The sequence below is a fragment of the Plecotus auritus genome (genome assembly GCF_963455305.1).
Source record: "Plecotus auritus genome assembly, chromosome: 2".
NCBI lineage: Eukaryota > Metazoa > Chordata > Mammalia > Chiroptera > Vespertilionidae > Plecotus > Plecotus auritus.
The window spans coordinates 182,178,367-182,203,510 of NC_137771.1; the positions used below are offsets into that span (position 1 = coordinate 182,178,367).

The 25,144-nt window shown below is 42.7% G+C and overlaps 1 protein-coding gene across 7 annotated transcripts in view; it reads right to left on the reverse strand.

The window, feature by feature from the left end:
- Positions 1-21,136: 21,136 nt before the first annotated feature.
- The window catches only part of ST6GAL1 (ST6 beta-galactoside alpha-2,6-sialyltransferase 1), a 112,090-nt gene continuing 108,082 nt past the window's right edge, over positions 21,137-25,144 (reverse strand). For all 7 annotated transcript variants that reach the window (XM_080654051.1, XM_080654046.1, XM_080654047.1 and 4 more), the window contains one exon: positions 21,137-23,723. In XM_080654051.1, the coding sequence (XP_080510177.1) occupies positions 23,482-23,723 (242 nt within the window). In that variant the 3' untranslated portion in view covers positions 21,137-23,481. The remainder of the gene's footprint in view (positions 23,724-25,144) is intronic.

The window sequence follows — 25,144 nt, forward strand, 5'->3', positions numbered from 1 at the left end:
ATTTTATCTGTCACAATGGAATTCAAATCTAGGTGGACAAATTTTTACCAAACTTGGATGGTCTGTTTGGAATAGTCTGATCTGAATTAGAGGCTGAGTGGTATATATAAAAAAGAAGGTCCCTAAGTGACAAAGGGAAGGAATAATCATCTTTCAGGGTGGCTGAAACTGAAGTACAATGAATGGTCATGATGAATACTAATCTGGAGAAGTATGTCATGTATACAAAGACAGAGAAAACAGTGATCTGGAAGCAAGGATATATTTACTTCAGGATGATTGATGACGTTTCCAAGAAATGCTAGAGAGGTAAGCCAGATCTAAACTCTTCACTTCCTGAATATGACCTCCAAGCCCACAGCATGTCTTTTATCATGTTCTTTCCTTCTCAGATATTTCCTTAGGTGAAGAAACTAGCATCCTGACAGGTAAAGTGACTCCCAAGATCACAGAGCTACCACAAAGCAGAACTACTCTAAGTACAATGTTCTTTGCAGGAAACCAAGACAGTTCAGCAAAGAGGGGACCTGAGGGGAAATGAAGGACAGGAAGATGAGAAATGTTGTACAAGATAGAAGAGGCTGAAGAGAGTTGAAGGGCATTCAGTATTTTGCCAAGTCCCAAGTTATTTTAAAGCCTCAGCAGTGCTTTCCTACAAGAGAAGGAAGAGGGTTTAAGAGACGAGCAGCGTAAGGCTACTCCAACTCCTTAAGTTAGCACAGTGATGTTACCTACCTTGTCCACATTTTCCCATGTCAGTTCCTGGGTCCACCTGTCATTGGCATTGTGAACCAGCTGATTCAGTTGTGGGCTTGGAGTTCTGATATATCTGCCTCCATAAAATCCACCCAGAGCGTTCCTATCCTTAATAATAGGCTGAGGGATATGGAGGGTGGAAAGGGAAGAAAGAGACCTAGGTAGACTCTATATCCCTATATGCTTTCCAAAGAGTACAGTCAGTCCCTTTCTGATGTCAGTCAGGCTTTCTAAGAACTCCTTCCCACTCCCTCCAAACCCTGGGAACCTCATCTTTCATGGTTCCCAGACATGGCTCCTCTGCTATTGAGCATCTTGCTCAGCAAACTACAATGTGTATGTGATCTAAGTTCCATGATGTGTAAATTTCTTGTATAGCATTCAATTAGCTATCTATTGCTGCATAACAAATTATCCTAAAAGTTCTTGGCTTAACAACAATAGCTATCATCTCACACAGTTTATGTGAGATAATATAATTAGCAAAGAGCTCGGCTGAGTCCTTCTGGCTCATGACCTCCCAGAGGTTGCAGTCAAGATATTGACCAGAGCTGCAGTCATCTGAAGGTTTGAGTAGGGTTGGAGGATTCACTTCCCAGATGGCTTGTTCATGTTGCTGGCTATTAGCAGGAGGCCTTAGTTTCTTGTCCAGAAGGCTACTGAGCATCCTTTTGACATGGTGACTGGCTTCCTCCCAAAAGAGTAATCCAAGTGAGAATGAGATAGAAGCCACAGTGTTTTTTATGGCCTAAGATCAGAAACCACACTTTCATTTCCACAATATTGTATTGTTTGCATAGGTCAGCACTATTCGTGTCCGAGGTCACTATGCAGGGCATGAATATCAGGAGGCAGGAATCATTGGGTGCCATCTCAGACTCTGGAATATCCACCAAGAGGCCTCCCATCTCTGCCAGGTTGCTTCTAATAATGGGGGCACATTCCACAAGTTAACCTCCTCTACTCTTAGGACTGACAAAAATTCTCTTGCTTTGAATTGTTAATACTAACCCTGTCTTTTTAGTTTTTATCTGGATGTGGAGGCTCATAAAAGAATTTTAATCCCTCTTTTTTAGAAAAACAGTCCTTCAGATATTTGAAGACAGTAATTCTATACCTCTGAATCATCCTAAGCTACATTTCACTTGCATCCCTTAATTCTTTCAGCCGTGTGTGTGTGTGTGTGTGTGTGTGTGTGTGTGTAACCTTAAGACAAGACTGCATATCTTAAAATATTTCTTTAAAAAGAGGTGAGGGCAATTATCTCCTTCACCTACTACCCCAGCCCTTGTCTCAAAGTCTACTCCTTTCCTTACCCAGGTCTTCTGCCCTGTGGGTGATGCCCAGGTGCCTCTCACCAGCTAACAAAGCCAGGCTTTTATTGAAAACTTTTCTTGGAATCTCTACATCTCTTTTTCCTGGTCTTAACTCAATTCTTTCCAACCAAGCTTCTATTTCATCACCCCCTACTAAGATCATTCTTGCCAAAGTCATCAATGATTTCCATCTTGGAAAATTCATTGGTCAGTTCTCAAATCTCATCTTACTTGACCTCTTTTTTTTAAATATATTTTATTGCTTTTTTACAGAGTTAGAAACATCAATGAGAGAGAAACATCGATCAGCTGCCTCCTGCACACCTCCTACTGGGGATGTGCCCACAACCAAGGTACATGCCCTTGACCGGAATCGAACCTGGGACCTTTTAGTCCACAAGCCGACGCTCTATCCACTGAGCCAAACTGGTTAGGGCTTATTTGACCTCTTAATAGCATTTTGGGGGGCCATTTATTACTTTTTTTTGTTAACTACTATTAAAAATTGGCTTCTGGAACACTAAGCTCTCTTTGTTTCCCTTCCACCTCACAGGCCATACCTGCTCAGTCTCCTTTGCTGGCCCCACCCCCTCTTCCAGCTGTCTAAATCTTGAGTGCCCCAGAGTTCAGTCCTCAGCCTTCTTTTCTTCTACACCCACTCCTATATAATCTCACTCAGTTCCATTTATTCCATGGTGACTCCCACATGAATGCTTCTAGTTCTAATCTCTCTCTCCCAGACTTATGTAGCACCTGTTCACTGGACATGTCTACTCGGATGAGTAATAAACATCTCAAAGTTAATGTACCTTAATAGAGCTTAAAAAATGTACCCCTCCCTTTGACTACTCTGATCTCTACCCCTCCACTACCAACCAAATCAGGACTCATCCTGGACTCCCTATTTCCCTCATTCCACACATCCAATACATCAGCATGTCCTATGGGCTTCATTTTCAAAATACACCCTGAATATGACCACTTCTTACAATCTCCACCATTTCATACAGTCCAACACTATCCCATTTCTTGCTGGGGTTTTGTAGTAGTTTTCTATTTTACCACCCTGCCTCTACTACCCAACAGCCAGAGTGATCATTTCTAAATGTAAATTAGATCATACCACTCCCCTGCTCAAACTCTCCAATGGATTTCCATCACTCTCAGAGTCAAATCCAAAATTCCTACCATACTTACAATGTCCTACCTATCTCTTCATTTCATCTCTTGCTACTCTCAGCCTCCCTCCTATGCTGTTATCATACTGAACTTCTTGCTGTTCTTTAAGCATACTAAAGTCTTTCCCACCTTAACCCATTTACCCTTTCAGTTCCCTTTACCTACACTCTTCCCCTTCACTTTCACATGGCTTGCTCCTTTACTTGATTCACATTTCTGTATGTCATCTTCTTTGAGTGGCTTTCCATGGACCAACCCAATGCCCTCTGTTTCTTTACTATTAGTTTGTCTTCTTTTTAGTACTTATCACTAACTACAACAATTATTTGCCTATTTGCCTACTGTATTTGTTAATTTATATTCTAGTGCCCAGAACAATGTTTGGCACTCAAACGTCAGTTGGATAAAAGGATGGAATACGCATTGAAATAAATTTCCTGAGCTTACTTTCAGAGTGGGGCTTGGTATCTGAATTAATAATATTGTAAAAGCTATGTTTTTTAAAAAAACAAAACATTCTTTTAGGTGCCTGAGCATCTCCCAACTGTATCTTGGCAATTGTTTATGCCAAATTCCTTTCTGTTCTGATGACTTGAACCTCATCAGAGCTGATCTTGGAGCTAGTAATTAAAGTCTCTCCCTCAGTTGAAACCTTTACAACTGATAGGTGTGGTCTTCTCAGCCCCTACTTGTAATTTGAGAAAGCTGTTTTGGTGAAACTCTAGCTGGTTTTTGGAGCCTTTTGTTCACTTGTGAAGAGTAAGAAAAATACATAAATCTTGTTGCTATAGTTGTTGTGAAACACAAGGGGGCAGCAAATCCAATTCTTATTTTTATTTATTTATTTATTTATTTATTTTTAAGTGAAACAGGTATTCTAATCACTACAATTTGACGTTCAATAGATTGGATAATTTTCAGTATGTCCATACAATGAGAAGTAGGCAGCAATGGAAATGAATGAACTATAGCTACAAGCAGCAACATAGATTAATCCTACAAACATAATGTTTAGTGAAAGAAGCAAGATACAAAAGAATATCGGTATGAATGCATTCAAATACAGAGAAAACTAAGCTATATGGTTTAGGAGGCATACATAGGTGATCAAACAATAAAGAAAAGCAAGGAAATAAAAGTCACAAAAGCGAGGTGTATGAGGACTAAAGGGCTCATAGGGCAGCACATACTAAAAGCTACAGATCCTAGCAATAACCTATTTTTCAACTTGGCAGAAGTCACATAGGTTCCCAATTTATAACAATTTGCTAAAGTTTACATTAATAGTTTGTGCTCTTCTTTGTATACATGTTTCTATTTCACATTACAATGTCTTTTAAGGAAAAGAAAAGAGAAAGAAAGAGGTTAAGGATGTGAGCAAGAAAAGAGAAGCACACAGAGCCTGGTAGAGAGAAACAGAGATTAAGAAATAAAGTAGCAAAGAGAATCTTGGAGTTAGAAAAGAAGAAAAGAGAGATACTACAAGAGGGGATAAAAGGGAGAATATGGAGAAGAGCTGGGAAGAAAGAGAAAAAAACAAAAAACAGGAGAAGTCCATAAAGAAATTTTTAAAGGAAGGTAGTGTGAGGGAGAATATATAAGTAACAAAGGTCACTAAGGAAAGACAAAAATAAAGAGATCAAAGATGACAGGAGAAACAGACGGTGAACAGGGTTGAAGACAGAAGAAGTCTAAAGGATGAAGACAGAGAGTTCCTGGGTGGGAGTATCAGAAAATGCAGAAGGACAAATAGTCAGGGCAGTCAACCCTGAGCCCTCAGGGTGGCTATGTTTTCCAGTGGACAACAACTAGAATATGATAATGGCAAAGAAAGATGCCAAAGACCTTTGGTGTCAACAAAGAATTCTTTTTCTACAGATCTATACAAGACAGACCGGGCTGAGAAAGGCAGGGTTGGGGCCCAAGCAGAGATGATGATCCCCAACACGCATCAAAGCATGAACACAAGGCTTCACAACTCCCGTTCCATTGGAGACTTTTATGTAAACTCTACCAGTGCTCTCTCTTTGCCTGACTACCTTCAGGTTTATAACTTTCCCTCCTCCTACCCACTCCCATCCCACATTCCTGGTTACTTGGCAGGAATCCTAGACCTCGGGGAACATGCTGGACACACTGCTGATGCCCTGGAGATATCCACAGTGTCTATGAGGGGGAAAAGGTGGCACAGGCTAGGGCACGTTCCACCCCATTGCTCAGAGAAAGATGTTCATTCAAAATTATACCATGAGCCGGTAAATTAACCAGTTAAACAGGGATTTTACTTATCCTCCTCAGCACCTTATCACTACTCACTTTTCTCTGCAACAAAGGTTTCTATGACTTGGGAAAATTCCAGTTTTGTTAAGAGTTGGAATCTAAAAATTGTTATTTTTGCTTCTAATCAGAGTGAGATAAACTCTGCCTCTTCTTCCTGTCCAAGCTGTGCCCTTCCCACACAGAAACTTTATCTAAAAACACAACTCTGGTGACCTGAATCCAGACCTGATTTGTTGTGTGAGGCCTTTCTCCTCGAGGAATCCTATCTAATAAACAGGGAATATGCAAATTGACCATCACATCATCACAAAGATGGTGGCGCCCACAGCGGAGGCAGGGTTTTCATAACACAAGATGGCTGCACCCACAGGGGAGGCCAAGTTCCCTAATGAGCCTTAAGGATCAATCAGCAGGGACCTGAGGTTGCATGGCGCTGGGCTGGGGCAGGAGACCTGAGCCTGCACCCCCTACCTGGTCTTGATGAGGAACCTCAAGGTGCGCCCCCCCACCCCGGTGCTGGGCCAGGGCACCTCAAGCTGCTCCTTCTGCCCTGGGCCAGGGGACCTCAGGCCGCTACCCCCACCCCGGGCTGGGGGACCTGAGGCCACGCCCCCCACCTGGCGGGGCTGGAAGGGGGACCTCAAGGTGCGCCCACTACCCTGGTGCTGGGCCAGGGGACCTCAGGCTGCGCCCCCCACCCTGGCACCAGGGGACCTGAGGCTGCGCACCCTGCCCAGTGCCAGGCCAGGAGACCTGAAGCTGCGCCCCTTGCCTAGTGGGGCTTGACAGGGGACTTGAGGCTGTGCCCCCCACCCAGCGGGGCTTGATGGGGGACCTGAAGCCACTTCCCCAACCCGGCAGAGCTTGACGGGGGAGCTGAGGCTGTGTCCCCCACCCGGCACCAGGCCAGGGGACCTGAGGCTGTGCCCCCTGCCCAGCAGGGCTTGACAGGGGTGGGGCCGGCTGGGTCTGGGTCTTGTGCAATTTTGAGGTACCGCGGGTGGGCGGGGACTTGACTCTGGGTCCCGCAGTGCACCCCAAACTCTGACAGGAGGAAGATTTTCATATACATTTTACTAATTTTCTTTCATCTCTTACACTTCTATTATAAAGGGCAAATAGCAATATTAAAATATGTCCTCTATTTAATCCCCTTTTAATGTGCATGAATTTTGTACACTGGGCCACTAGTCCCATATAATAAAGAGGTAATATGCAGGGGGTAAGGGGGAGAGATCAACCAAAGGACTTGTATGCATGCATATAAGCCTAACCAATGGACACAGACAACAGGGGGGTGAGGGCATGAGTGAAGGGAGGTTGGGGGGGTTAATGGGGGGATGAGGACACATATGTAATACCTTAATCAATAAAGAAATTTTTTTAAAAAGATGTAATATGCAAATTGACTGTCACACCCTCACACAAGATGGCCACCCCATGTGGTCACAAGATGGACACCACAAGATGGCTGGCAGGGGAGGGCAGTTGTGGGCAATCAGGCAAGCAGGGGAGGACAGTTGGGGGTGACCAGGCTGGCAGGGGAGGGCAGTTGGGGTGACCAGGCCTTCAGGGGAGGGAAATTAGGGTTAGGGAAGGGAAGAAGGGACAGAGAATGGATGGCAAAGAAAGGAGGGGGAAAAAAGGGAATCTTTAGAAAGAGTGAAGGAGAGACTTGGAGAGAGAAACAGAAGGAGAGTTATCTACAGATAAAAAGATAAGAAAGAGAAGCAAAGGGGCAGAGTCAAGAGAAAAGAATAACAGGAAAAACAGAGGATCAAAAGAACAAAAAGAAAAGGTATTGGGCAAGAAAGATTAAAGAATAGAACAGCAGAGAGGGAGAAAAAACTAGGGGAAGCCAAGGTAGGAAGGGCAGAAAGGAGAAGAAAGAAGGAGACTAACAGAGAGGCCGAGAGAGAGAGAAATAAGAGGAAGGGGAGGGAGAATCCTGGAGAGATAGAATGGAATGAAGAAAGGAGAGAAAAAGGAAAGACAACATCAGAATATCAGAAAGAACTGAAGGGAGACAGAGAAAGAGGTGGTAGTGAAATGAGAGGGGGAAATGAGAATGGGAGGCAAAAGGCCAAGAGAAACAACAAGCGCAGAAAGAAAGAATTTGAGAGGGCGGGAAAGTATAGATAACAGAGTGGTGCTAAGGAGAAGAAGGAAGTAGAAAAGGGTAACATTAATAGAAAAAAGAGGAGAGCAAAGAGAAAGGGTTGTGTCAGAAACAGGATACAGGAGCTTTGTCCACTAGTCATCTAATTCTGATCACGTCTGGGTCTTAGTTTCCTCAAATGCAAAACAAAAATGCATACTAGTACGTCAGTGATTTTTGTGAAAATTAAATACTATAACGTAGAGAAACAGTCCAGAGATGGAAGATGCTGACGACGCCTTGCCATACTAGCAGTCAGCAGCTGTGCGTCGCTGCAGGTTGCCCAGGACCAAACCAGAGAGGGTCAGACCTGCATTACCACCATTTGTCCACCATCCAGAACTAAAATATCATTGCTGACATGTACACATAAGGAACTGTTAGACATTGAAATTGGGACTCAAAAGAACTGTTGGCCCAGAAAGAAACTCACTACAGACTGATTCATTTGCCTCTCAGCATAACCATTATTGCTTGTCTCATTTTCTGTTCTTATAAGTGTATTTCTAGTATCACATGATCTCACTCATCTAGGGGAAATAATGAACAACATAATCTGATAAACAAAAACAGACCCGGAGACAGGGAAGCATCGATCAGACTGTCAAACCTCAGAGGGAAGGTAGGGGAGGGTGGGGGTAAATGGGAGAGATCAACCAAAGGACTTGTATGCATGCATATAAGCCTAACCAGTGGTCACCGACAACAGGGGGGTGGGGGTATGCGTGGGGAGGGGTCTGGGATGGGAATGGGGGGATGAGGAAAAATATGTGATACCTTAATCAATAAAGAAATTAATAAAAAATAAATAAATAAATAAATAAATAAATAAATACAATAACGTATGTAAAGAACTTGAAACACTGTAGTCCCCTAATGATTTTTTTTAATTTTGCATATTTATAGGTCCGATGCCAACAATGAGTCTGATGTAGGTAAATCCATTGTCCTAAAAAGCAGCCAAAGGATTCTGTGGCACAGTAATCTCTTCAGGACCAGCAGTGGCAAGACTTTTCCTTTAAGTGTATTTGTATGGTTTCATTTCAGGTGTTTCCAGGAGGTAGGAAACATTGAAGTCCATTTTTAGGGGGAAGGCCTGGGGTGTATCAAGTTCATTTCTGATGGCAGGGAATTTTCAGGTGGCTCACAAATGAGATGGGAACTAAGGAGACAACAAAGACTGAGATAACATGAATGATGCAGGGGACCTGGAAAAATTATCCTTTATCTAGTTAGGCTATGAAGCAGGCTATGGCTGAAAGGGCTCATCTCTAGGCCCAAGGTCAAGGAAAAGTCACCACACCAGATATTCAAAAGGAAATATTCAGTAAGATAAATATCCACCTTTGGAAATTCCTCATTGGCTACCTTTCCCCACCTACTCTTCTCTTCCTGCATCAACAAAAGCCCCAGTTCTCATGACTGGAAGAGGAAAACTGCAATAGACTAAACCTCAGCAAGAGAAGAGTTTAGTTTGAGGACCTCTGGTTGGAAGATGGGCATAAGGTGTCCATGTCTTCCTTTTCCTGAAGATCAACCTAAAGCAACCAGCAAAATCAGAAGCAGAAATGCAAACTCTTCCTTCAGAGAAACTAGGATATTGATGAAACCTCTAGTCAAAAAACTAGAGGAAGCAGGAAGGGTTAGGAAGATTTTTTTTCTGTTGGAGAAACTTGTTTTAATATTAATTTTAGTGCAGGTCTGCTGATAATAAATTTTCTTTGTTCTTTTGTGGGTTTTTGTTTTTTTTGTCTGTCTCTTAAAGTTTATTTTTCCTTCATATCTGAAAGATATTTTTTCCTTGATATGGTATTCTGGGGTAACAGCATTTTTTTTAAAATATGTTTTTGTTGATTACTGAGAGAGGAAGGGAGAGGGAGAGAGAGATAGAAATATCAATGATGAGAGAGAATCATGGATCAGCTGCCTCCTGCATACCCCTTACTGGGAATGGAGCTCACAACCGGGGAATGTGCCCTTTCCCAAAATTGAACCATGACCTCAACAGTATTTTTTTCAGTATTGTAAAAATGACACTCCTTGCCCTGACCGGTATGGCTCAGTGGATAGAGCGTCGGCCTGCGGACTGAAGGGTCCCAGGTTTGATTCCAGTCAGGGGCATGTACCTTGGTTGCGGGCACATCCCCAGTAGGGGTGTGCAGGAGGCAGCTGATCAATGTTTCTCTCTCATTGATGTTTCTAACTCTCTATCCCTCTCCCTTCCTCTCTGTAAAAAATCAATAAAATATATTTTTTTTAAAAAAAGGTGACACTCCACTGTATCCTGGGTTGTGTAGTTTTTAAGTCTGCTGTAATTCTTAACTTTGTTTCTCTGTAATGTCTTTTTTTCTGTGGCTACCTTTAAGATTTTCTTTGATTTTTTCAGCAGTTAGAATATGATGTGTCAATGTGTGTTTTTGATATGTATCCTGCCTAGGAATCTATGACTTTTGGGTTGTTTAAAATTTTTTTCAATTATAGCTGACATTTAATATTATATTAGTTTCAGAAATACAGCATAGTGGTTAGACTTTTATATATCTTACAAAGCAATCAGTCACGTACTCACCTGCCACCATACATAGTTATTACAATATTATTATGCTGTACTTTACATCCCCATGACTATTTTGTAACTGACAATCTGTGCTTCTTAATCCCTTCACCTTTCCACCCAGCCCTCAATGCCTTCCCATCTGGCAACCATCAATTTGTTCTCTGTATCTATCAGTCTGTTTCTGTTTTGTTTGTTTATTTCATTTTTTTTAAGATTCCATATATAAGTAAAATCATATAGTGTTTATCTTCCTCTGACTTATTTCACTTGCCATAATACCCCCTAGGTTCATCCATGTTGTCTATAAGCTGTTTGGATCATGGGGTAGAGTATTTCATTGTTTTTGGACTATTCAGCCATTCTTTCTTCAAATATTTCATCTACTATTTCTTTCTTCTGAAATTTCAAATACACTTTTGTTATTTAATATTATTTTACAACTTTTTAATTACTCTTTTGTAGTTTTTTTACACTTTTTCTCTTTGTATTTTACTTTGGGTAATGTCTGTTAACATGTCTTCTAGTTCATTGTCTCTTTTCTTAGCTGTATCGAGTATATTGATTAGCTGTTGAAGGCATTCTTCATCTATTACCATGTTTTCTATTTCTAGCATTTCCATTTGACATATATCATTTTTATCTCTGCCAAAATTTAGTCTGTTTATTTATGTTATCCACTCTTTCCACTAGAACCATTATTATATATGATTAATATTAATCAAAATTATTTTAAATTCCCTCTCTTCTAGTTCCAACACTTAGGTTACTTCTGAGATTGCTTTTTATTTTGACAGTGGGTTGGTGTTTCTTCCTTTTTTATGGTTCTCAATTTGTTTATTAAATGCCAGGCATCTTGTGTACAACAGTAGAAATTAAGATAAAGAGAATGGCCCTGGCCAAGTGGCTCAGTTGGTTGGAGCATCATCCCATACACCAAAAGGTTGCAGTTTTGATTCCCAGTCAAGGACATACCTAAGTTGCAGGTTCCATCCCCGGTGGGAAAGCATATGGGAAGCAACTGATTGATGTTTCTCTCTCACATCAATGTTTCTCTCTCTCCCCCTCCTCTCTCTCTAAAATCAATAAAGACATATTCTTGGGTAAGGATTTAAAAAAAAAAGATAGAGAATGTATGCCTCAAAATAAGCATATTTCTTCTTCTTCTAGGTCAGTAATGTGGAGTAGTGAATCAGTCTAATCAGTAGGTACGCTGTTCTTATTCTACTGTCATCTTCTAGCCTGCCCTTGAACCTGCACCTCTCTCCATGCTTTTGCTTGTTGTTACCTGGTGCTTGCTAGCGTGGTGTCTTAACTTTCAAAGCTATTTTATTTTGCGACCTAATTACACTAGGAACTACAGTGAAGGAAGTTATGTCTTGGAACTTTACAAGCTTTTACAGTTTTTACTTTGAAGGTTGATTATAAATGAGGGATGACAGTGGATAGGATTAGTACAATGGCATCTGCCTTACATGATTGAATGGTAAAAGGACAACTGGTGATCTCATTATGCCTTAAAATACAACCATATAATTTAATGATTACACTTGTGTAATCACCACCAAGATTAAGTAATTGAAAATTGCCAGCATTACAGAAAATTTCTGCATGTTGCTTCCAAATTGTAGCCCTTCTCCTCCCCACAGGTGACCACAGGTCTGACCTCCATAGTCATTCCTTTTTTATACCAGTGTCTCTCTAAGTATGGTCTGGCATGAGCATCATCTGGAAACTTGTCAGAAATGCAAATTCTTGGGCCTTTCCCCAACCTAATACACTTTCACATTTTTCTGTTGGATGAATATTTATGTGATTAAAGTACGAGGCAGTGATTTTCAAACTTTACCTCCTACCAGCATGGCCCAGTGACCTATTAAAACAAAAATGCTGGGCTCTACACTAGAATTTCCTGATGACCTCCTGCTATTGTCTGTTTTATTCACGGACTCTAAGTCTCTGGGTGTACTTGACTGTGTGCTAGTCATTCTACTGGTATGTGAAATGTTATCTTATAGGAACAATTGTGAGGCCTGGAATGAAAACACTTTGCTCCCAAGAGTACTTGCATTTGCTTCAGTCAGATACCTGGGGGCACACCCTGTCTATACTACCTGCTCAAAGTTTGACATTTCCTGGACAACCCCAGGGATCCTTGTATTTTTTTAATTCTCTTTAGATCATTCCAGTTCCTGTTCACCTTCACTCTGGGATCCTGGAGCCCAGATTGTTGTAGTGGAAGATTTCCTCTCAGACTCCACAACTCTGCAGACCCACGGCTCTGTTTTCTGTTCCCTTCTGTGTCCTGAAAGGCCATGAAAATGGAGGTTCTAGCTTTCTGAGATGAGCTAGTGCTATCGGGGAAAAGGGAGCTTCAGACCTGTTTACTTCTCTAGATTGACTTTACTTTTGGCCTGATCATCCCTTACTATTTTATCATCTCTTAATATTTTATTCAATATTTTAGTTGTTTTTAGCTATAGGGCTGATATAAACAACCTGAGCTATCATTACTAGAAATGGGAAATCTTAAAAAATAAATTATTAATGCATAGAATTTCTTCAACATACTGTGGTTTTTCCAAAAACATTAAAAATCCATGGATGTCTGTTATATCCTTGAAAAAAAAAAACTTCTGTTTGTACAGGAGGGTTTTGGTACAAAACCTCTCCTTGTGAAAAGATTCCCAGGGCTGCATACTTATGACCTTTAACCACTCCAGAGAGCTCTGCTATTTACTAGTGGGCTCCAAGGAATGACTCCCACAACTTCAGAAAGCCTCACAGAAGGCAGAGATGTGCCCGGTACAGACTCTGTGGCACTTTCTATGAAATGTAAATTTTCCAAGACTTTAACCAGGGAACACCACATTTAGGAAGCATAGGTGGCTTGTGTTCGTATCCTTAGGAAGGTTTCTGTGTGGTTGGGGGAGCAAGTAGTTAAGAGGAAACAACATGTGTGAAGGCTCTGAGCAACAAAGAGCCTTGTAGAGTTAAGGACATGAAAGGGCGATGGCAGAGAACAAAAAGCAAAGAGAATGGCTCTAGATGAGCTTGCAGAGTTAGCAGAGGCTAAGTCACACAGGATTGTAAATTATGATAGGATTTTGTCTTCTTTCCTAAGCAATTAAACTGTTGAAAGGTTTTGAGCTGAAAATGCCTTCATTAGGTTTGTTTGCATCCTGGCTGTTGTATGGGAAATGGATTAGAGGAACTGGATTAAAGTTGGGAATGCCCCCAACTTTATTTACTGTCAAGTTCTAAACATTTGATGGATAATATTGTTATTGAAAATCTCAAGTTCAGCTGCTTGCTGCTCCAAAACTAATACTTGAGAAACAGATGTTGTGTCGAAAGGAAAGGTTGCTTTGTTCAGGAAGCCAGTGGACTAATGGGAGGATGGTGGGGTAATGTCCGAAGACCACCTCTGAAGGATGGCGGACTAATGTCCAAAGACCACCTCTGAAGTTCCAGAAAAGCAGAAGGGATTTAAGGTAGAAATTGCAGGAGCTACACACTGGTCAGTGCTCAGCCAGCATGCAGTTCATTGTTTTCTTCTTTTAGATATATTTTTATTGATTTCAGAAAGGAAGGGAGAGGAAGAGAGATAGAAACATCAATGATGAGAGATGTTAATGTAAAAAAACAACATTGAAACCTGTAAAGAATTTTACTGAGTTTATTTGAGCCATATGCCGGGAAGCAGAACCTCAATGAATTGAGATAATGCTCCCAAGAATGGCAGGTTACATTTGTATTTATACATTGCAATCAAATGAGGGACATAGGTGGGTTACATGAAATTCATTGGTGATAGATTAAGGAGGTGGGATAAAGCAAAGCGGTGGGAAACCCCTGGGATTGGATAAAAAGTAAAATGATGGACACATACTTAGGTGGGTGCAGGAACAATTAACATGATAATGAAGGAATTTGTGGCATCTGTCCTGGTGCCCACCACATTTGGGCTCCAGAAAAAGGGAAGTTACAAGTTACCCAGACATTTCAAGGGTATGTTATTATAGATGCAAAAAGACAGATAGGCTCAGTTAAGGTAAAGGTTGACCTTGTCAGTGAAGATAGTGGCCTAGGCTGTAACTGCCCACCATACTGCGTTTAGTTAAAGTTTAATTTCAGACCATCCTTTGTGGTTACTTTAGGTCTCTGAGTTTGCAAGACTGTCATGCAGGCCTCCCCTAAGCTTGTCAGGTCAGCATGTGGCCCCTTTCGTCCACAGAGAGAATCATTGATTGGCTGCCTTCTGCACATCCCACACTGGGGATCAAGCCCGCAACCCGGGCATATGCCCTGACTGGGAATTGAACCGTGACCATGCTGACTGGGCCAGTTTATCGTTTTCTTGATCATGAGAGTCACCAGGCTGCCAGCTTCCTGCTGTAATATTTGCTCACTATTGCCACCTTAGGGTTGGAAAAAAACAATCCCTCTGTCACAATACACAGTATTGCTTGCATATCTAACATTGTTTGCAGTAGGACTATGCCGCCATAATTTAATTACTCTCAACATCTCAATCTTAGACTTTTTTTGCATCCAAATCCTTTTAAAAATAACAATTGTGCCTCTTTGCCCCAAGTTCAGGACTTGATATTTCTTATTAATGGAAGGTCTGAGATGGTAGAGTGGTGCCATCCAATTTGAAAGCAATTCAGTAGACAGCAGTTGGCCAGTTTTGACAATTAGGTTAAAAAAATTAATATCCAGAGCCACTGGCTTTTAAAATAAGAGTAATCTGAATGTACCATTAGATCATTTTCACAACATATAGCCTGTTTCAAATGTGTATTTTTATATTTTAAGTTTTATGGAGATGAATTACTTTCTTTTTAGATTCCTATTTATTGTTGACCAGTTATTCTAGCTTTGTATTATTTGTAATAGTGGAACATTGGAGGATTTAAGATCATAAATATAAAGGTTATTGCAACAACTTACAGAGTTCCAAAGTTGTCACATATTGCTTAGATGAATTGTGGTTACAAAATGGTATCTACAAATGTTTCACGTTATAGAAAGATCATTTCTGTACCTATATATTATCTGGAAGGCTGTTACATTAAGCTGTCATTTTTTTCTAGATAACTGGGATGATAGATTTTTTAGTGTTCTATTGCTTTTATTTAATCTTTCTGCAGTAAGCTATTAACTTTTTTATAAGAACAATTTTTTAAAAGATGAAAAAGTTCTTCTTGATGGACATTTAACTAGAGAAGCAGGAGAGTGTTTCTAAAAAATGAACAGCAGGCACTAAGGGACACTTGCTTTTGTCCCCAAGACACCAGCATAGCCAGAGGACTCAGACTGCTACGGCTCTGCTCCTGAGCTGCCTGTGGAGCCTGAATGACCAGCCCTAGCTGTGTTGCTGGGGGTGCTTTCTTGCCTGCTTGTACTTCCTCATATTATCTAACCCCATCTCATGTTAACATGTCTCTCTGGTCCTTAAAAACTACTTTCACCCTGGCTGGCATGGCTCAGTGGTCAGAGCATTGGCCTGTGCACCAAATGGTCATGGGTTTGATTCCTGCCAAGGGCACTTACCTGGGTTGCAGGTTCCATCCTGGACCACACGGGGGAGACAACCAATCTATGTGTATTTCACATGCATGTTTCTCTCCCTTTCTCTCTCTCTTCCTCTTCCCCAACCCCTTCCTTTCCATTCTCTCTGAAAATCAATGGAAAACATATACTCAGGTGAGGATTAAAAAACAAAACAAACAAAGAGAAAAACCCCACTGTACTTTCATTTATTCAATAAACACTACAATCTGAGTTATATGTGAAACCCCTGAGTAATAGCCGAGACTATACCAATGAGCCAGACAGATCTTCATAGAATTACAGTCTGTGGTGAGAGGGAGAGAGGCTAATCAGATCATACAGATGTATAGAATGGGACAAAATGGGACAAGGACTAGGAAGGAATAGGCTGCTGAGAGGTGGAGTTACTGGGCAAGTGGGGATATCCACATTACATTATGCATTCAATTTGCATTCAGAACTCAATTTAACTGAGAACTACATGAGGGGCAATAGTCAGGTATGTGATGATTGTGATTGGGGGAGCAAGTAGTTAAGAGGAAACAGCATGTGTGAAGGCCCTGAGCAGCAAAGAGCCTTGTAGACTTAAGGACATGAAAGGGCAATGGCAGAGAACAAAAAGCAAAGAGAACAGCTCTAGATGAGCTTGCAGAGTTAGCAGAGGCCAAGTCATACAGGATTGTAAATTATGATAGGATTTTGTCTTCTTTCCTAAACAATTAAACTGTTGAAAGGTTTTGAGCTGAAAATGCCTTCATTAGGTTTGTTTGCATCCTGGCTGTTGTATAAGAAATGGATTAGAGGAAGAGACAATAATAGAATTGGAAAGAACAGGGATCAGTAGAGGGTCAGCCACAGTGTTAGTCACTCATGTTGTTAATTTATCTAAATGAGACTGTATCCAGAAACAAGTGTAGTTGTAACCTTACCTAGTAGAGTGCTGGGGTTTTGTTCCAGCATTAAGAAGGGTTCAGCAATCTGGAGAAAGGCTGTGTGTAACTTAAGTAAGAGTCCAAAGATGAAATATAATTTTGAAAGGCATTTGGGGGTCAGAGGAGCTTAGCTAAAAGGAACTAAGATCTCCTTGTCTCAGGACCCCTTGCTTTTTATTAACACAAATTGTCCTAAGGCAAGGTGGAGATATACACTTCAAAGGGTAGGGTTTTGTACAGAAGCATTGTCAGAATGGGGAATTGCCTGCGGATGTTCAGGTGTTTGGCTAGTAGGAGGTAATAACATGTAGATTAAGATGCCCTGAGCTGTCTGGCAGTAAACAATAATCCTTTTCAGGATTGGGGAAATGCCTTTAGCCATTCTCAACAGGTGATAACATATGTGACTCAGCCCTTGTTGAGTCCCCAAGTTCCATCAACCTTTCGATAAAACGCTTGTAATTATCACATGCTGGAACTGGCTTCCAGCAGTAGAGTTAGCAGTTTCTGCTTTGGAAATGGCCAGTCATCTTCACTCTTCTCTTTAGGAGTTCCCATAGATAAACTTTTGAACAGTAGTCACATCAGAGAGATATGAGGTACACCTTTTGCTCTTTCCCAAAGTATTGAAGCCATGGTTATGAAAAGACTTGAACAGATAATGAGAGCTTACTTACTATGTGCCAGGTACTGTAGTAGGCACTAACAATTTACTCAGTGAATGAGTAAAAACAGAGTCCCTACCTTCATGGAACTTATTGGACTGGGAGCAAATATGAAATCTTGCAAATGTAATTACAAACTGTGAGATAAGCATGTTTACTTGTCAGCCACTAAAAAATAAATCTTAAGGTAATACTCTTCATGATCTCAGACCCAGGGCTACCTTGTGTGATTGTGCTTTTTGGGTGTTGCCCAAAGACGTCTGGCCCAGAGTGTTAATGGGGACTGAAACTCTACTAGAATCCCCTTGCCAAACCACACCATTGTGCAAGGCTACATCTGTGCAGAGGAAGAGTATGTTTGTCTTTGTACCAATGTGTCAAATAGGTCAGTGCATCTCTTCCTCTGGTATTAGGAGGGAATTCCCTAGACTTCAAATAGAATGGGAGGCTCTACCTTATAGACGTATCACTGCTCTGTGCACAGAAATGTATCTGAGGTGAACATCAGAGGCATGAGCAAGTGTAATTGTAGGTTTAAAAAAAATGCTTCCTCTCAATAAATCTACCTGAACTCTGACCTCATCCACCACATTAATACTGTGTGGCACCCTGAAAAGCTGAAGTTGGTCACTCACCCTGCTTTTTTTTTCTGTGAGGAGAGCTCTTTCTTGCTAGGAAGCACCCTCTTGGCACTGAGCAATGCCAGCTTATGGGATGGGAAGATGCAGGCAAAATGAAGCTGTCTTCCTTTTCTTCTTGTGCAGTTATGCTCAGGCTCTTTGTTCCACGGGGTTTCTTTTTTTTTTAAAATATATTTTATTGATTTTTTACAGAGAGGAAGGGAGAGGGATAGAGAGTTAGAAACATCGATGAGAGAGAAACATCGACCAGCTGCCTCCTGCACACTTCCCACCGGGGATGTGCCCGCAACCAAGGTACATGCCCTTGACCGGAATCGAACCTGGGACCCTTCAGTCCGCAGGCCGACACTCTATCCACTGAGCCAAACCGGTTTCGGCTCCACGGGGTTTCTTAAGTGGACTCCAGAGCTCTCTCTGAGCTGTTTGTGTTTGTGGCCAGCTGTCTAATTATTGACCTTTGTGTGGGTACAGAGGCAGGGTCTTTATGCTGCATCTTGGTGATGTCACTCTAGTTGTCATTATTATTATTATTTTTATAACTCTATCAAGTGACACCAGGATGGGGCACAGTGTATGTACACCAATATTTATCAGTTGGATGAACAAGTGATTGGGTGGATGGATAGATGGATGAAGAACACTTTTAATATACTTTTTTAAAGTTCTAAAAGAAGAGGATGCAAAGGCATAGCTGGCAGGATTAGTGGACATTAGATTCCAAGAGTATAAAATGAACTTCAGGTATGGCCTACAGAGTCTGTCCTAAGTAAAGGTTGCTTAGTTAGGCAAGAGCAGAAACTTCAACATAAGGATCGTTTTTAAAAGTGTTACCACTCTTGAGTTGTGGGCTGGCCACGCTGGTATCCTTCCAGCTGGTAAACATGAAATACTGCTATGTGGCTTCTGATGGAATTTACCATGGTCTGATGAGAAATAACTCAGATGCATGAAGCTGAAGGGGGAAAAGGCTGAGATTACGCACTGCTGGCCAAGTATAACAGACAGTGAGATCAGCATGGTCACCGCAGGCCAAACCACCAACTCCCTGCTCTTGGTAAGCACTGCCTGGGGCATTGTAATCTTCTATGGGTGGATTGCTTTATTGTGAAAGAGGCTGCTCAGGGCTTCTCTGTGTTTTTACTTCCACCTAGAACTCTCCATTGAATACTTTATTACTAAGTGCTGCCCAGGGCCACACTTTCCCTGTGAGATATGTTCCAAAAATGGGATGCTTCTCGTTCGGAAAAGAGGTATTCATGTAGGAACACAGCAGGTATTTCCCTTTTGATCTCCTTCCATGGAGATTTGTGAAGACTCAAGGTCTTTGTCTCAACCTGAGCTGCTGAGTGGAACAGACTCTCAGCCATTTTTGTGCCTGTGCCTATGACTGTTCCTTTTCCATTCACCTAATTGTGCCTTCAGACAGACCTTTGGCAAGTGGACTTTGGAGTACGATGAACTTTATGTAGCTTTTTCTCACCTGCTCTAAGGCTCCCTCGATTTTTCTTTGGCAAGAGGTAAAGACAAACATCTGAAGAAGCACAGAGAGTGCTTCGGGTGATGCCAGGACCTGAGCCTTTGAGCTGGTGCTGTTTGTTCAGCTGGGCCGGCCCACCTGTAGGCTGCCCTACAGCAGAGATGTCATTAGAGACAAGCACAGACTTCATCGCCACAGAAAGATTTAGAGCTACTGTAATTTGGAAAGCACAGATCTCAGTTCCCAAACTCACAGAAATCTGTTTTTCTGTCATTTCTATTTTGAGCTTCCATTCTACTGGGATCCTGGCAGAAAACCAATCTCAGTCAATATGGCATTACATCTGAGTTCCGGGGAACATACAACACTAAGGAATTGGGTGCAGGGGTCGGGAGTACAGTCTTCGGTGTTATCTGGCTACTCAGGTGTCCTTCATTCATGATCTTAATCAGGAAGGGAATCTCCTCAAGGCTGCCTCAGGTCTCATTTGCCTGGACTCCCATTCCTGTGAAGCCACATCCTCCAAGGAGGTCATTCCCAGAGCTTTGGCTGGGGAGCTGGACACAGGACCCTCTCTCTAGGCCCTTAGACAGCCACAACCCTTTCACTATCCTTTCCAGATCCAGGGGACTTTATTTTAGGTAGGGAGTTATAAGCAGGAGTACTTGCTAGGGCTGCTGTAACAAAATACCACAAACTGGGTGGCTTCAACCCAGCAACTTATTTTCTTACAGTTCTGGAGGCTAGAAGTCTGAGATGGAGGTGTCATGAGGGTTGGTTCCTGCTGACGGCTCTGAGGGAGAATCTTCCATGCCCCTCTTCCCTAGTTTCTGGTGATTTGCTGGCAATCTTTGGCTTGTAGGAGAGGTATCGTCAAACCAGTCTTAAAAATTCCCTGTGAAAGGTCTATGTAATTCCAGCCCCTGTGTGGGTTGGAATGTGTGGGTTTTATCATTTATCATTTCCTTCTTGGTCTTTGAGATCAAATCTCTGATCTGATCTCTGCCTGTGTCTCCACATGGCGATCTCCCTACATGCATGTCTATCCCCAAATTTCTATAAGGACACCAGTCACATTGGATTAGGGTGTCACCCTACTCCAGTATGACTTCATTTTTAACTAGTTACCTCTGCAATAATTCTACTTCCAAGTAAATTCACATTCTGAGGCACAGGAGATTAGGACTTCAACGTATGAATTTAAAGGGACATATTCAACCCATAGGGAAAGCCATGGAATTCCTTCTCCCCTTATTCCTGCATCTCCTCAGGATCTTTATCCAAACATTTTGGCTATTCCCTTAGAACATCATTCCTTTAAGGGTTTTAGACTCTTGGAAACCAAGGTAAGTACCATCCTTTTATTTTGCTTTCTCCCAAGGTGCTGCACAAACAACAGCTTAGTCATGTGAATCCAAGCAAAAGAAAGACAAATCAATAAATGAGTCAGTATCTCACAGATGCTATCCTGACACATAAGTGACCATTCCTTTTCCTGGAGCACTGCAGAGGGGCTAGTGGGGGCAGATTTAGGGATTCAGGATTCCAGCCGTGTCCTCTTTGGAGACAAGAGGTAACAATCAGTTGTTCCCTTATCAAGTAAGAAGAGAGGGACAAACTTTAAAAAAAAACACATTTATTTAAAAATTTACATAAGCTTTGAATAATTCAAAATTAGCTTAGGCATTTTTCAGAAGACGCCTCAACTCCAAATCATGTCAACAGCTATCTGATTGGTGAAAGGATTAGAGGACCTCATGATTACTGTGGGAGACTGAACCCCTTAGAGACAGGGGCATTCCAATTTTTTAAATTATCTGTAACACATATTAAACATCTCACCAGATCAACAGTGTGTGCATTTTACCAGAGTTTCTACGTAGAGCACAGAATCACACTTAAATTAATTTGATCCCTTATATTAATAATAACTAAAAGCTAGCATCTACCCAGTGTAGTCTCAGTGTCCACACCAACATCTATCTCCTGAGGATGGAATGACACGTTCCTCTGCACTCAGTGTTCATGATTCAAAGGTTGCATTGCGTGAGTCAAATAAGAAAAGCAAGCCAAGAATTTATGGGCCCCGGGAGGCAGGCAAGAGAGTTCCACAGAAGTTAGCAGCCCAAGTGCTCCCTCCGCCCGTTCTCAAGCAGAATCAGCCTGGGCTGGGTTGCAGGAAGGAGTAGGAGCATGTTCTGCCCCATCCACTGCCTCAGATAGTCTCATGGTTGTTCCAAACAAGGTAGTAGTTGTTTCCCAACAGGACAGTTAATTTCCTAAGGACAGGGCCCCATCTCTGGCCTCCTTCAAAGCAGGGTGCTGCCCAGGTGTGAGCACAGAGCAGGTCCTTAGTCAGGGAAAGAAGAAAACTGTCATGTACTGAGCACCTCTTAGGTGCCAGGAACAGAGTCAGGGGAGGCATTTCATGTGACCCTCACAACAGCACTGTGAAATAGGTTCATCATGCCCATTTTACAGATGTGGAAACAGAGGCTCAGACAGGAAAACTTGCCCAGGGCGGCATGGCTAGTAAATAGGAGGCTGCCCTGACCACTTGCTGGAGAGGCAGCAGGGAAGGCCATTTGATCATCTTGTGAAAATCAGTTATGGTCTCTAAGGTTCTGACCTCAGAGAGCAACTTTAAGTTCTCGGGAACCATATCCCTACTCCCTGAGAGACCTTTCACAGAAAGCCCATGAAGGTCAAAGATATTGAGGTCAGGATACTTTTAAAGGAGAAAATGCTTAGAAGTATTCTCGGAGAGGGAGGGCCACTTTAAAGGGAAAAACAAGATGATAGATAGAGGGAGGTTTGGGGTGAGCATTAAAAAGGAAGAGGTGGATACAGTGTACAATACAAACCCAACTAGTAGGATAGGCTCAGGGCAGGCCAAGCTGAGCCTAGAGAAATAAGGGTTTTGGCAATGTTCATGTATCATCCATGGGGCTTCACTCGCTGCCTCACACATGGATTGGGATTTTCCTCAAAAAATAATTTGAGCCTGAAAGTTCAGGCAGACCATAGAGAATAAATATGGGTAATAAAGGCAGAAAGGAAAACATAACTCAAATGACTCAGACAAAATCTGCTTGACATGTTTCCCTTCTTTCTCTAAAACCCATTCCTTGGCCCCCACTCTGTGAAGCCCTCTATGACCCACAGACACAGTGTGTGCTCCTCCTCCTCAGGGTGCACAGACAGACAGACAGACAAACAAACAAGTCCACTGAGCTCACTGCATCCTACTCATCAGTCTTTCCCACTGAACTGTGAGCAACTTGAGGATGGAGACTATACATTTCTGTAGCTCCATCTCCATATGGAAAGAAATGTGGGTTCATCAAGACCCTTTGCACATAGGCACCCAGGCCGAGGGACCAGCCAAACAGCCTGAATGATAGGACACTGCCTCTCCCGAGGGCATGGACCTCGGGAGCAACTTCCTTCGGAGGAATCGAGCATGTTTCCTACACCTTGTAGCACTTACTTGCTCCCACAACTCCCTTCCCCAGAGCCACCCTATAGACATAATCATAATTTGGGAGAATTTCTTTCAAACATAAAATCAATGTCTAAGTGCAGATTTCAAGCAACATGGAGTGCTGGTTTGTGAGAAAACCAGCCCCCAGTTTGGGCAGCCCTGGTAGGAAAGGTAGGTCTTACATTTACCCATGTGGAAGGAGGGGAAGACTCTGTCTGGAAAGAGTGCTAGGTGTGTGTGCCCATGTGTGGCAGAGGGCTTTGGGCTCACACACCTCTATGGCTCTAGGGCAGGCTTGGCCTGGTTCCTCGCCCTTGGTTTCCTGAAACCCCAGGGCCCATGCTGACGGAAGGCCTAGAGTGTAAGGAGCAGGCAGGGGCTGTTCGGGAACATGGTCTTCCCAGGCCCAGGGTGGCCAAGAGACGAGCTATAAAATGCCCAGTGGAGAAGGGTGAGGGCACCTGGCCAGGGAGCCCATGCTCAGCAGTGAATGCTCTGGAAGCCAGGCAGTGTGGCTTTTCCAAGTAGGTAAATGTCCTCGTCCACGCCCTGGTTGAGGTACTTCACCATATTCTTCTCAAAGAGGAGTGGGTGGTAGGCGCCCATCGTGCAGGCGCTGTCGAAGAACTTCTGGTAGTAGTGGCACACGTCGGTCTTGCGCTTGGATGGCAGGAACTCGTAAATATCCACCTGGTCACACAGCGTCATCATGATGATGATGCCTACAGAGGGGAGCAAGAGGCTAAGTCCTGCCCGACAACCCACCCTGCTCCTTGGAGCTCTGCCCAGTGAGTCCACAGCTCATGACCCCTAATTTTGGGAGACGTCTATCTGGATTTCCTAGTTATTCTTATGATTCCCATCATGAGTCCTTCTGGTAAGCCAATCCGGCAGGCCACTCCTTGCGGGTCACTGAGCCTGATGCACATTTGTATCCCTAGCACGTAGGCCAGAACCGGGCACATGGCAGGTCCTCCCTAAACATTAGCAGATTGACAGACTCCATCCATCATCAATGCATTTATCTATGTAAATGAGCTATGTGAAGAGAGAGGACAAGGCTACTGAGAAGACAGTACCATCACATGTACGTAATACTTGCTAGTACTTTTATATCCCAAAGGAACCTCTTAGATGGTGCTATTTGGGAGAAGGTGTTTCTTATGGTACTTGCAGGAAACAGTGTGGAGAGGGAAGACTTTTCCTCCCTCAGCTGGGAGGAGGGACATATGGAAGAGGAGCATGCCATGGTCTGTGTTGATGGGCTCTGCTCATTCAGGTAAGGATTGGAGCTGAGGAGGGCTCAGGGAGGCAGTGCAGACACTGAGATGAAAACCCAACAAGAGGCAGGAGATTGCTGCTACCACCCACACCTGTCCCCACCTGGCTCAATCATCTCGTGCAGGACATGTCCTTCAGGTTCTTCATCTGCCTCAACATGGTTATCTACCTACCTCCTACCACCCAGATTATTATTGTTAGGATGCAATAAGATCATGGCTCTAAGACCCCTTTTGTAAACATAAATATAGGGAAACTTTATGATGGAATAGTTCTCACTAACAGCAAAACCATAAACTGCTAGCAGCAACTTTGTTCCAAAAGAATTAGATATGGGGAAAGCCCTCTCTCTGCCCTCTGGCTGCCCCTGGTCCAATGGGGGATAAAAGATACATCTGCAACTAAGGGATGTAGGCACACCAGGAGTGCTAGAAATTATGGGATGAAGCACTTCCTATGAGAGAGGGCTCAAGTAAACCTCCCAGAGCACTGGTGTGGGGGCTGGCTATGAGGGATGGCCAAGAGGAGAGGATTAGTGGTGGAGGGAACAGCATGGGCAAAGGCAGGGCAGTAGAGAAATATGTTCCCCATAATGCTTCCCCAACTATTCCTGCTCAAAGGGCTCCAGCGATGAGCCCCAAATGTATCCATTCAAAAGTTGAAGAGAGATATGAAGATGTGAAACTGGAAGAGGCCTTGTCCATTTCTATAAGGAGTACCTCTGATATTAAACACTTATTTGTTCATTTATTCAGGGAACATTTTCCACAGGGCTGTCCTGTGCCAGACTCACAAAGGATGAGTCAGCCACAGTCCCCACCCTGAGGGAGTTTGCAATCTAACAGGGGAGGTCATAGTCCCC